We start from the raw sequence: 12,985 nt of genomic DNA, 5'->3' as shown, positions 1-12,985 counted from the left end.
GCATCAAAAATGTGAAGAGCGGGAACATGCTTCTGCTACAGCTGCGAATCAGGGTAAGAATTCCCTTAAATTTGAGAGCAAAAGTGCATTTGCACACTTCTCTACTCATTGCCCTTTCTTACTGCAGTATTAAAAATTCTAAAAGTCACTTCTTAAACGTGTACTGTGGCTTAAGAGTGAGAGGTTTTGTGTATCAATGGCAACCTGAGTCCTCCTTCTGGAGCTTGTTTTCATTCAGCTGGACAGTTCTGTAATGATAGCTAGCCCCTTAAGAGTTGTATTCTGTGTTGTGGGTAACTGTTGTTTATAATATATAAGTGCATTAATTAGACTTGGAAGCTTGTAGATATTGATGCTTCTGTTAATCCCAAAGACTCAGTGTCTGTGTAAAGGATTAAGCTGGGACAGGTTATTATACATATGTATTTAATTCTTAATATTCCAAGCTTTTTTATTTCAGTGGTTTCCCGTTATTAATTTATGTTTAGCCCCGGTATGACTACTGCTACTCAGAGTTCTCAGCTTCTCCATTTGTTATTCATAGGAAGGTCAATCATTCCAGATTTTTCCATTCCTGTGATTTCCAACATGCAGCTCTAAACGTACCATTTCCTCACAGGGGCTTGCTTAGGGCAGGGGCTGATGAGGGAAAGAGAGCAGGTATGGAATGGGTTTCAAGCAGCTTGGGCAGATCTTTCCATTCCACGTGCTGGCTCCTGGAGAGCAGCACCGAGTTGCTTAACCCAGGAGGGGCAGGGGTGTCCAGGGCTGACTCTTTTCAAGTTGCAGCATTTGTGATCCTGTGAGCTATTTCCCTTCCGTTGATCTACAGGTTCAGATCCCTTACTGTCAGCCTATTTATTTCATTTACATCCAGGAATGAAAGTTAACCCAAACAGTTGATCCTAAAGTACCTGCTGGCTGCTTTCCCTGAGTGTGAAAATAACAGTTGCAAATGTTGGGTCAAACCATTCTAGTCTATGAACTAAATCGGCGCCTCAAAGAAGGGGTGTCTGTCGTGTATATCAAGCTGGCTAAAGCTGTGACTTCAGAAAAAGGCAATTTGCAAACTGGAACAAGAGAACAGACAGCAAAACAACAGAGAAGATCACTTTAAAGTCCTCTAATGTGGAGAGGGTGGAAGAGGGAGAGGAGGGAGACAGACACTATCCAGGAGAAGGTATCTGTAGATGTCAGCAAGCACTTCTCTTCCCATCCCCTTCACCAGTAGTGTAGCTGCTCTGGAGATGAAAAAAAAGGGACCTGAAGTCCCTTCATGACATGGGTAGTAATTAAAAAACACACTTACACCTGTGAACAAGAGACCAAATAAAAAGAAACTGTATATAAACATTAGAATAAAAACCCAGTGCCTCCTTGTGCCCAGCCCCACCTACTCCTGCAAATAAACATATTTCAGATCATGTGAATTGAGTATTCATATCAAGTGTTAAGTTCTAGTGATTCGACGGAATACCAGATGACAGCTGGAAAGCTGCCAGTGAAATTAAGAGCTTTTTTGGCAAACTAACAGAGGAACTCAGTCCAAAGGTTTAAAGTTTGCAGAGCTGGCTGGATTGTCTTTTATGCTTGACATTCTGCAATACTCAGGAGCTGATCGGATGCGTTGCTGTGTCGTTTTCATCAAGTCAAAGCGCTGAGCATGGATTTTCTGTTACTTCATGCCCCATTCATACCTTGCAACACAGACTGCATAATGGGGACTACCCCCAAATGCCTCTTGGTTTTCCCTTTGGAAAGTTTTCTCAGGAGCTGGCAGCAAAATAACAGGCAGTTCTTCTCTAAGTTCAGAGTACATCTTATTGCAGTTCAGATGCCTTTAGCATAGTTATCTGGGTTCAAACGTGATCCAAATCTGGCCTGAATGCTGACTTCTTGGCTATCTCCACAAGTTTAAGCAAAAATCCTGTACATCTCAGCCAATGTGCCAGGCACCTGTTAAAGGGATCTCAGTTCAGTTCAGTGTATCAGGAATTATCCAGCCAGTCTTGTCGTTTCAATTTTATACATTTTATACCTGTTGAGCAATTTTTACCTTAATGGCAAAATAATAATGTTTTCTCTGTTCAGAACATGTTCTGGAGCAGGGAATGATTTGCACACCCGAAGAACAGGAGTTCTCTGTATAATATACTGTATGAAACTGGGTGTATCCTACTGGAAACTTCTAATTTAATTTTAGCCTCTTAGGACAGCAATGTAGAAATTCTGCTTATCAGACGAGTATGGAGTGTACTCTTCTTAGAGTAAATACCTTGTTAAGATGGCGAAGAGTAATATGGAAAATGCCTACAGGGTGGGTGTTAACCTGAACTGTTCAACAATATGGCCCTGCTTAGCAATTTTAAGATACATTTTAAACTGGGGGAATAAACCCCTGGCAGATGCCATTGTTACCTACTGCTCCAAACACATTCTGAACATCAAAAGCAACAGAAACACGTGTCTAACCTTTTCACTCCCATCATCCCGGTGCTGCTGTGTTCAAGGCTTTTCCCCTTGGGTTACATCAGAGCAACCCAACAGTTTTCTAACTCAGGAGGGACGTATGTTATCAAAAGCAAACACAATTGCAGACAAATTAGTTTCAGTATTTCGCTAATTATATTCCTAGAAATGTAAGAGTCTGAGCAAAAACACTGTGAAGGCTTTATGCCACCCCCTGGATGTGATGTGCTTAGTGACCCAGAGCAGTTCCACTGAAGTCAACAAAATTTTAGTACCATAAAACAAAAATAAGGCTTTTTTAAAAATCCATAGCACAGTATATTTTATTTATGGAAGGAAAGAAAGAAGGAAAATGAGGTTCTTTTTTTCACATTAAACAGAAAGCACGAGGGAAGAACAGAGGGCCAAATCAGTCTAAATTGCACACAACAAAATCTGAAAATGAATCAGCATAAACGCCCCAGCTCTATTCCTAACATGCTGCCCGGCTTATGTACTCACCACAGGGACATTTTGCTGACCGGTTCGCAATCTCATGCTTCTCTTGGTTTCAGGATATTTCTGCTATGTTCTATTACGATTTTTTTTTTCCATTCTTTTCTAGTCTAATCACATTTGTTACTGTGGGACTCCTAGTCTTATTTGAGACACAGAACTTGACAGATGATGAGCAACCTGCTCTAGTGGAGGTGTCCCTGTCCATGGCGGGGGGTTGGAACTGGATGATCTTTAAGGTCCCTTCCAACCCAAACCATTCTATGATTCTATGAAAGAGACCTGTTGCAGTTTAGATGGTTGAGTATTTCAAAATTTCAACCCTGAAGACTTACACTGTGCATTTTCTTGGATGAAAGTTGGATAGAATATTTTGGGTAAAGGAGAAAGGCTGCTCCATTTTAATGGTATCAGTAATGACTTTTGGAACTGTTGCTGTTTATCAATAATGCAGTCACATTAGGGCTTGGTTTTTTTGTAATACTCCACGTGGTTTATTGATGAAACTAACTTGGTAACTTTTATTCTTCTCAAAATAATGATAACACACAGATGTACAAACCCACATTCATGTGTTGTTTTATTGGTGCGTTACAACATTACATTTCCTTCACATTGAGAAAGCATGAGATTAAAATACATTGATCCACAAAAATGCCTTCCTAGCTACACTGACTTTGCACTGGTAATTACAGCCCCCACAGATCCATCCACAAGTTTCACATCATTAAGCCTTTCATAATTTTGATAACATTTTAATCAAAGCTTTTACATTGTCTATTTTATGACTTTCAATTTAATTATTCCCATTAAAAGACGTTATTCTTTACTGCTTTGTGAAGTTCACCAATTACTCTTGCAATGTAAGTATTTATGCTGCATTACACTTCATATTCCAATCTTTTAACAGCCACTGCTCATTTGAGGACTGTATAAGCTTTCCCCATCCCAAAGAAGATAGCTTGTTCATATCAAAAGCCATTAAAAGACTGGGAATGTGTACAGCACAGTTAGGAGCCCCACTCATTTTTGAGAATAAGCCAGATCTATATAAAAACATGCAAAATGCTCTATGCATCAGTATTAAACTTCTAATTTTAAGATTTTTTTTTTTTAACATTTGCATATAACCTGGAAGACTAGGGTTCCTGCTGAAAGAAAAAGCTAATGGCTAATCCCTATACAATGTAAAGACATGATACCCTTACTCTAGGGCTTTCATTAATCCTCCCATATGAAGTAATAGAAAATGATATCCCTGTTACAGAATTCGGTAGGATGGTTTAAAAACTTTATAGAAAGATTAAGCCTCCACTAAACTGGGTGGATTTCTAGAATAAGACCTCAGTTACACCAGAGAAGTGTTCTGTCAAATCCAGCGCAAATGCAACGCCAGAATAATTTTGCTTTGCTGATGCTAGTTTTGTGACCTAGCATATATACACCAGTAAAATCACAGTTGCATTTGGGTAACTCTCTATTCTGGAGATCAGAATAATGTAACTCCCAGTAAAAAATCCCACCTCTAACTGATGCAGTCAAACTGGTATCAGTTTTACAAGATCAGGCTTAATTTCTGCAGAACCGTCCTGGGTTCATGTCTATTACATTCTGTTTCTTAATGCCATTTCCTATTTATAGTTATTTCCAAATATCATATAAGTTTATATATAGTATGGTTTCATCCTCTTATACACAATTATTACATTTATTTTAAAAGGGATTCTAATTTACTTTCTTTCTATAAAAATCCAAGTGTTGCCAATCAGGAAGTAGCTCTTCTCAAAAAAATCTACAAAGCTTACCTTTGAGAAAAGTAAACGACAAGCCTTACATAAAGACATTGAGCTGTTTGAATCACAAAATGCCTACAAGGCCAATACATATTCCAACAGGAACACATAAAGTATAATTATGGCAGCAGTCTCCTCCAGTCTAAAGCACCGTAATAATGGTCATTGATCAACGCTATCTTGATCGCTGTAACCGGCGGCTCCGGCTAAGAAATGTTCAACCGCCAAGGTGTGGTCTCGAACATTTGCCTGCATTTTCACAGGGTATCTAAGGAAAAAAATTCTGGAATCTGACATTTTGCCATCCAAAGGTACATCATTTCACAGGATTGTGATGTATACTGCATAGTGCATACATAACAAAACAGGATCCTACCAATAATAAATTAACTAAAGTCATACACTTAATAAACTTCTCCATACCAACAGTGTTTTGATTCAGGTGAGTTTCAATTCAGGTACCGAGCCAACCGTCGCAAACACCATGCTCAAGAACATGATGAGCTGAAAATGTGGAATGGGTCTAGTGGAAAACTGTCTCCAGCATTCCTCTGAATATGTTACAGTGCTGGAGACCACCACAAGCAGTCATGGTTGTGCGCCCAGAATCACAAAGGAAAATCTTTGCATTTCTTTAGATCACCAATGCTGCAGTGAGTAACTACACAAGAATGAACATGGCACACCGAGATTCACAGAAAACATTGTGTTTCTTTATCCTCACAGTTTTAGGATTTTTTTTAAAATTTGTTTTAAAGACTTCAGCTTGTTGAATGTCATGGGTGTTCTTTTCTTTCATTTTGTTTTGATGGTAATAACTGCAAGAGCTCTCAAAAAATTGCTAATGATGTAATACCAAGTTTCTAATCCATCCTATGAACATATATGTTATTGCAAGCTGATAATTTTAACAGTGTGGAATTTTATCGAGTTTCAGCATCATCCTGTGGAACTACTAATGCGCAAGGTTTGGCTCTTACAAACACTTACCCATTCATACCTTCAGGTTGCTTGATCATTAGTAGCTCGAAATGACCTTGTCAGAACTTGACAATTAATACAAAGTTCTACCAGCATGTGGAGATTTTTATGTTAGAAGGCAACAAGATAAACATAAGGATGATGCCCAACTTAACAAATTATATAAAGAAATGGCTGGCCACAACAGATGCTGAACATCTGATGAAAAGTGCTGTGTGTACTCATCACCCATCAAAATCAATGAGTGCTGAAGACAACCAGAACTTTCTAGGAAACACTCAGTACTTCAGAAAATCTGTTTTCAGATCTACTATATCCTCAACAATATCTTCTTAAAATTACTCTTTTAACCATTCTCCACATGGGATTGTTTTTAATGTTCTTTCCCCTTCCCTCAAGTAGTCTATCTGTTTGCAGCAGACTGAAAACAGATAATTCAGTAAGTCAATATGAACTGAAAATTTTAAAGTGTGATGATATTATGGCATTACAAATAAAATATTTCATTTTTATTTATAAAAAGGAAAGAAACAAATGGAAAAACACGTACAGTAAGAAACACTGTGTTAAGAGACCAGTTTGGAGGAAATGTGAGAAGGCTAAAAGTTCATACTGCACATTTCTTAAAGTCATACAGGACCTTCAGTTATTCCCTCTAGAGGCAGACCAGTAGCATTATCTGCTGTAGGTCTCTCTTCTTTCTTCACAGAGTTCTGATCTAGCAGGCTGACGTACGATTTATGACAAGCTGTGTTACCCAAAGGAGGGTAGTGTTGTCTGTAGCAAATATAAGCAAAAATGAGGCCAATGATCCCTCCAACGAAAGCATCTAGGTAAGAAAATCAACAAAACCAGAAGTACGTTAGCATGAAAGGGCAGCCAGTAGTGACAACTGTAAATCAAAGACCTTTGGTTGACCTGGAAGTGTTTAATCCAGAAAACGCAAACCTAAAACTTTCATAAAGAATTTGGAGCCAAATACCACAATCATGCAGAACACATCAGTGGTTTTGGGGGACATCTCCAACATTTTAAATACCCAAAATGTAGATGGTTGGCTATGTTTCAGGAGGTGAAAAGGGGAAATAGAATGGTTTCCATGGGGTATTAAATGTTCATGATGTTCCAGCTCACCGTTGACCAGCCTTTAAGGTTAGGCAACCCACATATCTTCTTTCAGTTTGCCATGATTTACAATGACCACCACCAGGTTTTCCATTTATGAACAATACAGTTGAACTGTGCTGTTTACAGCATCCAGAGCTCTCCCGCTGACTGGTACACCCCAAACTATTGCAGTGACTACAGTCTGCTCCTTGTCTCTGCCTACGTACCCCCAGGGAAGACGGCAGCTAAAATGCCAGATCTACTTTTGACTGGTTTGTGTTCCAAAAGGCATTCTCCAGTGCAGACAGGGAGCAGGTAGGATGTAGGATGGAAAATTATCTTCCTTCAGGAAGTGGGCCACTGTAGCTACAACAATTCATTTCAGCAATTCACTTGCAGCTCCTGAAAGGCCCCTGAGAAAGACAGCTGCCAAGAACGATTCCAAGCTGGGTGAACTCCTCCTGAAAGTACCTGAAAGGTCAAAGACTAAGCATGCCTGTTAACTGATTTAATACCTTTTGAATAACTTACTTTGATGCTATTTACTATCTCATACTCCTACCAGAAAATAAAAGATGAAACAAAATATGGCCATTTAATGAGTTATTTGCAGCTCTCACACGGGCAATTTTAAGTTTTCCATGGGAACTGCATTGCACCTGAAGGGCAAGAGGATCTGTTCTGTCAGGTTCTCCCTGCTTCTTGGTAGTATACTTGCCTGCTCCTGTGTTTCATTTTCAAGCAACCAGAGCAAAACTTCACTGAAAGCACTGACTTTGAAAGCCCCAGATTTGAACACAAACAATAATGAAAGTGAGACAAAAGACAACGGCTAGAATACGTCTTGACAACATGCTTTATTTTAACAAGGCTTACTAAGCACCGTATCATCTGTGCATACCTGTGTTTCTCTGTTTTACGTTGAGTTAGAAAGAAACCACAGTGTAATAAAAAAGCAAACTGTTGAGTTTAATGACAAAGAAGTGTTAGTCAATACCAATTATTTTTGTCTAACATAGGTATGGATTAAATTCCCTAGTTTGTCAGTCTAGTATATATTGGGACAAAGGACATGTTGTTCAATTTTCAGTGGGTAATAAATGGCTTGTAATCATTGGAGGAGTGAGATTCTGAAGAGCCTTTTAACAGGAATAGCTAGGGCAAGAAAACCTGAAAAATTTGAGATAAATTTAAGAACTGTGATTATAGGTCACAGTTGCCTGTTGAGGAAGAGGACTAGACTGTATGGTCTAGGAGATCCCTTCTCATCCTACGTTCTCTTCCTACACGCAAAGGGACATAAAAAAAAAAATCTACTACAAATGTAATAGAGAATCAAGTAAGATTTTAAAAGGTGATTGTGTGTACACAGTATTTGCAAGCAGACAGAAGCTTATCCTACCCATACTGATTTTGTACCATTCAGACTGTCCCTGTCAAACTGTCATGGTACTAAAGGTATCAATGGCAAGAATTTTCATCATAGCATAGTATTACAGGATCGATCAACTTGTAAAATACTTAGTTATTGTGACTAGATTCATTTTCTGTGTTGGTTGCAATTCTCAGATTACCCTCCTTTAACTGTGGTCATTTGAATCCTGTTCCAGCTACTTTTTTATTTTGCTTAACAATGAGGTCAAGTCTCTGGTTACTATTTTTAATTATGAAGAAATACCAGATTTCTGCCAGTCCTCTACAAGTTCCCCAGTATTTCAAGACTTGCTGAAAACCTGCCTAAATAATTTCTATCAGAACACTTACATGCAACTCTGGGCCTCAGTTTGGGCACCACAGTAGTACAAATTCACTACATGATTTATGCCAAAGATTTCCAGCTTGCTGACCTCGACTGGGGGCACTGAGCAAACACACAGGCAGATATTTTGACTCCTGTTTTTGAAGACAACAATTCTGTGTTTCATTTGAGCTCATGGTAGCCACAGCTTCCTCTTTTTCTTTTTTTTTTTTCCTTTGCCCAGAAAGAAAAAATCATATTCTTTCAGTCTCAGTATTTATCTTTACTCTTTTTTCATATAAAATTTCTACTTACTTCATGAGTAAATTAACATTTGCAGAGTTATAAGCCTAGACAGAGATCTAGGGATTTAAAAGCAGTCAGTACGTTCATAATTCATAGTGAAATATCCTAACATTCACCAACACTAAGAACCTGGATACTACATTTTCCAGTGAAACTGAAGGGAGCTCATGAAGTACTTATACTATTAATGTTCTGGGACCACTCAATGGCTTTTTAATGTAAGGATATTCCACCCTATCCTTCACCTACAGTATGCTCAGTCTTGGACACTATATTGATGGTCCTTGTTCATTCCCCACAGCATAGTTAAGACTCCATCACAAAGCCACCAGAAGTACTTTAACACAATCAGTTGACTCTGCTGAACGTAAAAGCTGAGGCCTGAGCTTCTGTGCTGTATATTACAGAGTAAACTAGTCTCTCCCATGCTACTCTGATGGGACATCCATGCCAACTATGGCACTGATCTACATTTGTAAAAAATGATGATGTAAAAAACCACACTGATGTGGATTTGTCTATACATACGATGGTGTACATTGCGTATATAAAAATGCAGAATGGTAAACAGCCCCTGCAGTATTTTCAGACATTGAAACCCTCAGCATCAATCCAGGAGCAAGGAAAATCTATAGCATGCTATCGTGTTGTAACTCATGTGATTTAATGAAAAAAAAAAAAAAAAAAGAAATCAAAGAAATACCTTCTTTCTACTTTTCTTTTTTTTTTTTTTTTTTTAAGCCTTGTAGCTCTATGGCTCACCTTGCCAGTGATGTTTGTAATCACACATACGCGACAGGGCAATCATCATGGCGCAGTAGAGCGGGAGAATTGCTGCACAAAGCCGCCAGCTCTTCCCCCGGCCGTTTTCCGTGAAGCAGTGTAACTTTCCAGCTAAGTAGAAGGTGGTAAAGCCAAGGCCTGAAAATGCAACTGATAAAGAAAAACACAGAATTACAGTATTTGTCAGTAACTCTGTATGATACTATCCCTTAAGATCCTTTAAGATATGGCAGCAAGATCTTTCTACTGCAGAGGAGTCTTGGACTTTCTGGGGTGATGTAAGGAGTTAAGGTAAGAAGACCATATGCAGAAAATTGAGGGAGTTTCATTATTTGAATAGAGATTCCTATGTAACCATATGAATGATGCTGTTATAACTTAGTATTTTTAAAGGCAGCAAATTGCCTAGGTAGAGAGGTTTTCTGCAGTTTTGTTTTTGTTTTAATAAAGCAATCGTGACCTTAAAAACTTAAAAAAAACCCAACAAACTACTTTGGGGGCTGAATGGAAAAAGGCAGTCTCCCACAAGATCCATGATGTACATATGCTCTCATATGGTGTTATCTATGTAGCAATGCCAGCAATCAGGCAAGTAAACACTGCAAAGCTAATCTATTTCCTTCTCATAGATACTCAGTTTTCACATAATCTGACATATCTGCAAATGCTGTGGTACATCTAGACATTCATCTATCCAATAGCAACAGATTTTTTTTTTCCTTCAGCAATTTACCTTTTTCCTCCGGGGAAAACATCGGCTGTGGAAAGAATCCCTGATTTTATTTGCACATTAAATTAAACGTTTAGGCAAATTTTTAACTTGAGTCACAAAAGTTCCTTCACACTTAACCTTTAGCATGACTTAAGTTAAAAATTAGACCTATTCTAAAAAGTTGCGGTTCAAAGCAGAAAAGCATTCAGTCAGTCTGTACTACAATTGAATAATATTTAAATGATATTTTTAGGTTCCATCAACCTGTTTCTATAGAACATGATCAACTGGCAGTGACGATAAAACTCAGCCAGCCAGTGTCTGTACCAAACTTCTTTTCTCTCGCAGCTGTTCACCTTCCAGAGAGATGCTGGATGGATTTTATTTTATTTTTCAGAATATGCATTATAAAAAAAAAAAGAAAACACCAACATTTAATTTTTTTTTTTTTTTTTCTGTAGGAAAATTAGTGCTGCAGCTGAGCAGGTAGCTCTGTGAAACACATCTTCTACTTTCTCCACAGATGTCATACTCAATTTTGTTCCTGTCTGCAGAGAACAAAATAGAATATAAGCATGTAAAGCACAGACAGCAAGACTATAAATATTTATCCAAACATTTTTCTGACTACCTTTATGCTTTTTATCTTTGTGGTATCTCAGCACCTCTATAAGAGGTAATAGGTCATGGTCATAATACAAAATCCTGTTCTGATTCTGCTATCAGTGAATTTAATGGTAAAATCACCATCAGTGATGGGTCAGAGATGCATCTTTTTTCTAATCTCCTGCTAGGGCTTTTCAAATGCCCTTCTCCTCATGTTCCCAAAGGCTAGATGTGACAAAGTAATTATTTTGTGTTCTGCTGATAAATCTATGGGATGGTTAGTTTTAGCTGACACTACAATGGAGTGGTTTCAGAAGTTTATACTACACAGCTGTTTGAATGCAATTACTGAAGTTTTGCATTTCATCTTCAAACACACAAATCTTTACATGTGGCGGAGCAGGACGGACTGCTGCTTAGTCACCAAACCAGTATACCAAATATCATGTTTCCTAGAAGCTTTTTCAACCAGTGCTGATTCTGTACGTGACAGAAGACAGTGGGAGGCAAACTTTAAAATATAACAAACAATCTTAGATAAAAGATTTCTTGCAGACTGGGTTACCTCCTTGTGTACAGACCATTGAGAGTCATATAAACTTACTTTGCCATGCCAGCAAACTTGAGCTCACAAATTGTGAGTTATAATATTGATAATTATTATCTACAAAGAATCTTTAATAAGGCATATGCACTCTCCAGATAATATTAATAGCACCTACACAGTCTCTCAGTCATGAAGAAACTTTAGTTTGTGAAAAATTAAGTCAATTTCCATTCCTTTTCCTATACCTGTTCTACCTATTTTGCTTTTTCATAATGTAGACCTACTGGTTATGTAGACCTGCCAAAGGTGTCTAATTGATTTTGTTTGCCACATGGCTATAAACCATTCAGAGACTGTACTGCAAGTTCTCTCATACAACCCCAACCATTAGGGCAAGCACGTTGTCTCTCTCTGCTCACCAAAGTGAATTCCTTACTCCCACTCTCAGAATGAGACTTTTGAATACCGGTCACACAGGGAATAGATCAACTTGAAGTCACCGCTTTAAGCCGGTCCAGTTCACAAAGCCTACTGGAGTTTTTCTCTGCAGATAACACTGCATATTTTGTTTGCTGAATAAGGACTATTCAAAAGTTCACAGAGTTAGCAGCCCAAAGGGACCAGCTGATCTTTCCCATCTGACCTCCTATATATCACACCATTAAGTATGATCCAGTTAGCCCCACAATGTTAGTCTGGATAAAGTACAATTTTCAGAGAAATAACCTGAAGACAGAGAAAGAGAATTATCTCAGATGCAAGAGGACTTGTAACATCAGCCGCGTGGTGAAGTTCTTACTGACAAAACCATGATCAAACTGTAAACCACCATTATGATGGGCCATCTTCATCCAAACACCTGATTCAGTAAAACACTTACAATAGGAAGAGAAATATAAACACCGCTACATAGATGAAAAGTCAGTGAGGCTCTCCAACAGCCTTCCTACAAGAAGTGCTCCTCCCATTTCACAATAATCAAGTACATGCAAAATTGATGCAAACACTCTGTTACAAGCACCTATTGAGGTATAAGCCAAAGGAAGTTTCTGAGTATGTTTATTTACTGTTATAGCAATGATTGAGCTGTACATGAGCAAAATACTTCATAGAAAAACCCCAAAACCTGGTATGCCTTCTGCCCATAGAGTTCATGTACTAAGCTCTCATCCTGCAATAGATGAAAGGTTGCAGAACCGTGTCACCATGGAAAACCTTGAAGGGGATAATGGCAGTCTGTAAAGGTACCAGGATCCAAGCCGGGTAAATCTGATGAATGAGCAATCAGGAGAGGGTAGAAAATGGGAGTCCAAAAAACCCAACTGAATAGGTTTTTAGAACTAAATGGATAGCTGTAGACTTCTCTGTGAAGATAAGAAAGTGGTGTTTTGACCTTTACATCCTAATGGTTTAGGAATTATCAACTTAAGAGAGTGCCTTTCATCTTG

General features: G+C 38.4%; 1 protein-coding gene across 2 annotated transcripts in view; it reads right to left on the bottom strand.

Annotated features, from left to right (window-relative positions):
• Window positions 1-6,367: 6,367 nt before the first annotated feature.
• The window catches only part of PLPP4 (phospholipid phosphatase 4), a 52,601-nt gene continuing 45,983 nt past the window's right edge, over window positions 6,368-12,985 (bottom strand). For both annotated transcript variants that reach the window (XM_074158991.1, XM_074158992.1), the window contains exons 6-7: window positions 9,652-9,822; window positions 6,368-6,567 (exon numbers count right to left, since the gene is read on the bottom strand). In XM_074158991.1, the coding sequence (XP_074015092.1) occupies window positions 6,368-6,567; window positions 9,652-9,822 (371 nt within the window). The remainder of the gene's footprint in view (window positions 6,568-9,651; window positions 9,823-12,985) is intronic.

The sequence above is a fragment of the Numenius arquata genome, chromosome 15 (genome assembly GCF_964106895.1).
Source record: "Numenius arquata chromosome 15, bNumArq3.hap1.1, whole genome shotgun sequence".
NCBI lineage: Eukaryota > Metazoa > Chordata > Aves > Charadriiformes > Scolopacidae > Numenius > Numenius arquata.
The sequence above is the reverse complement of the archived record's forward strand: the minus strand, read 5'-3'. Positions and strand labels throughout refer to the sequence as shown.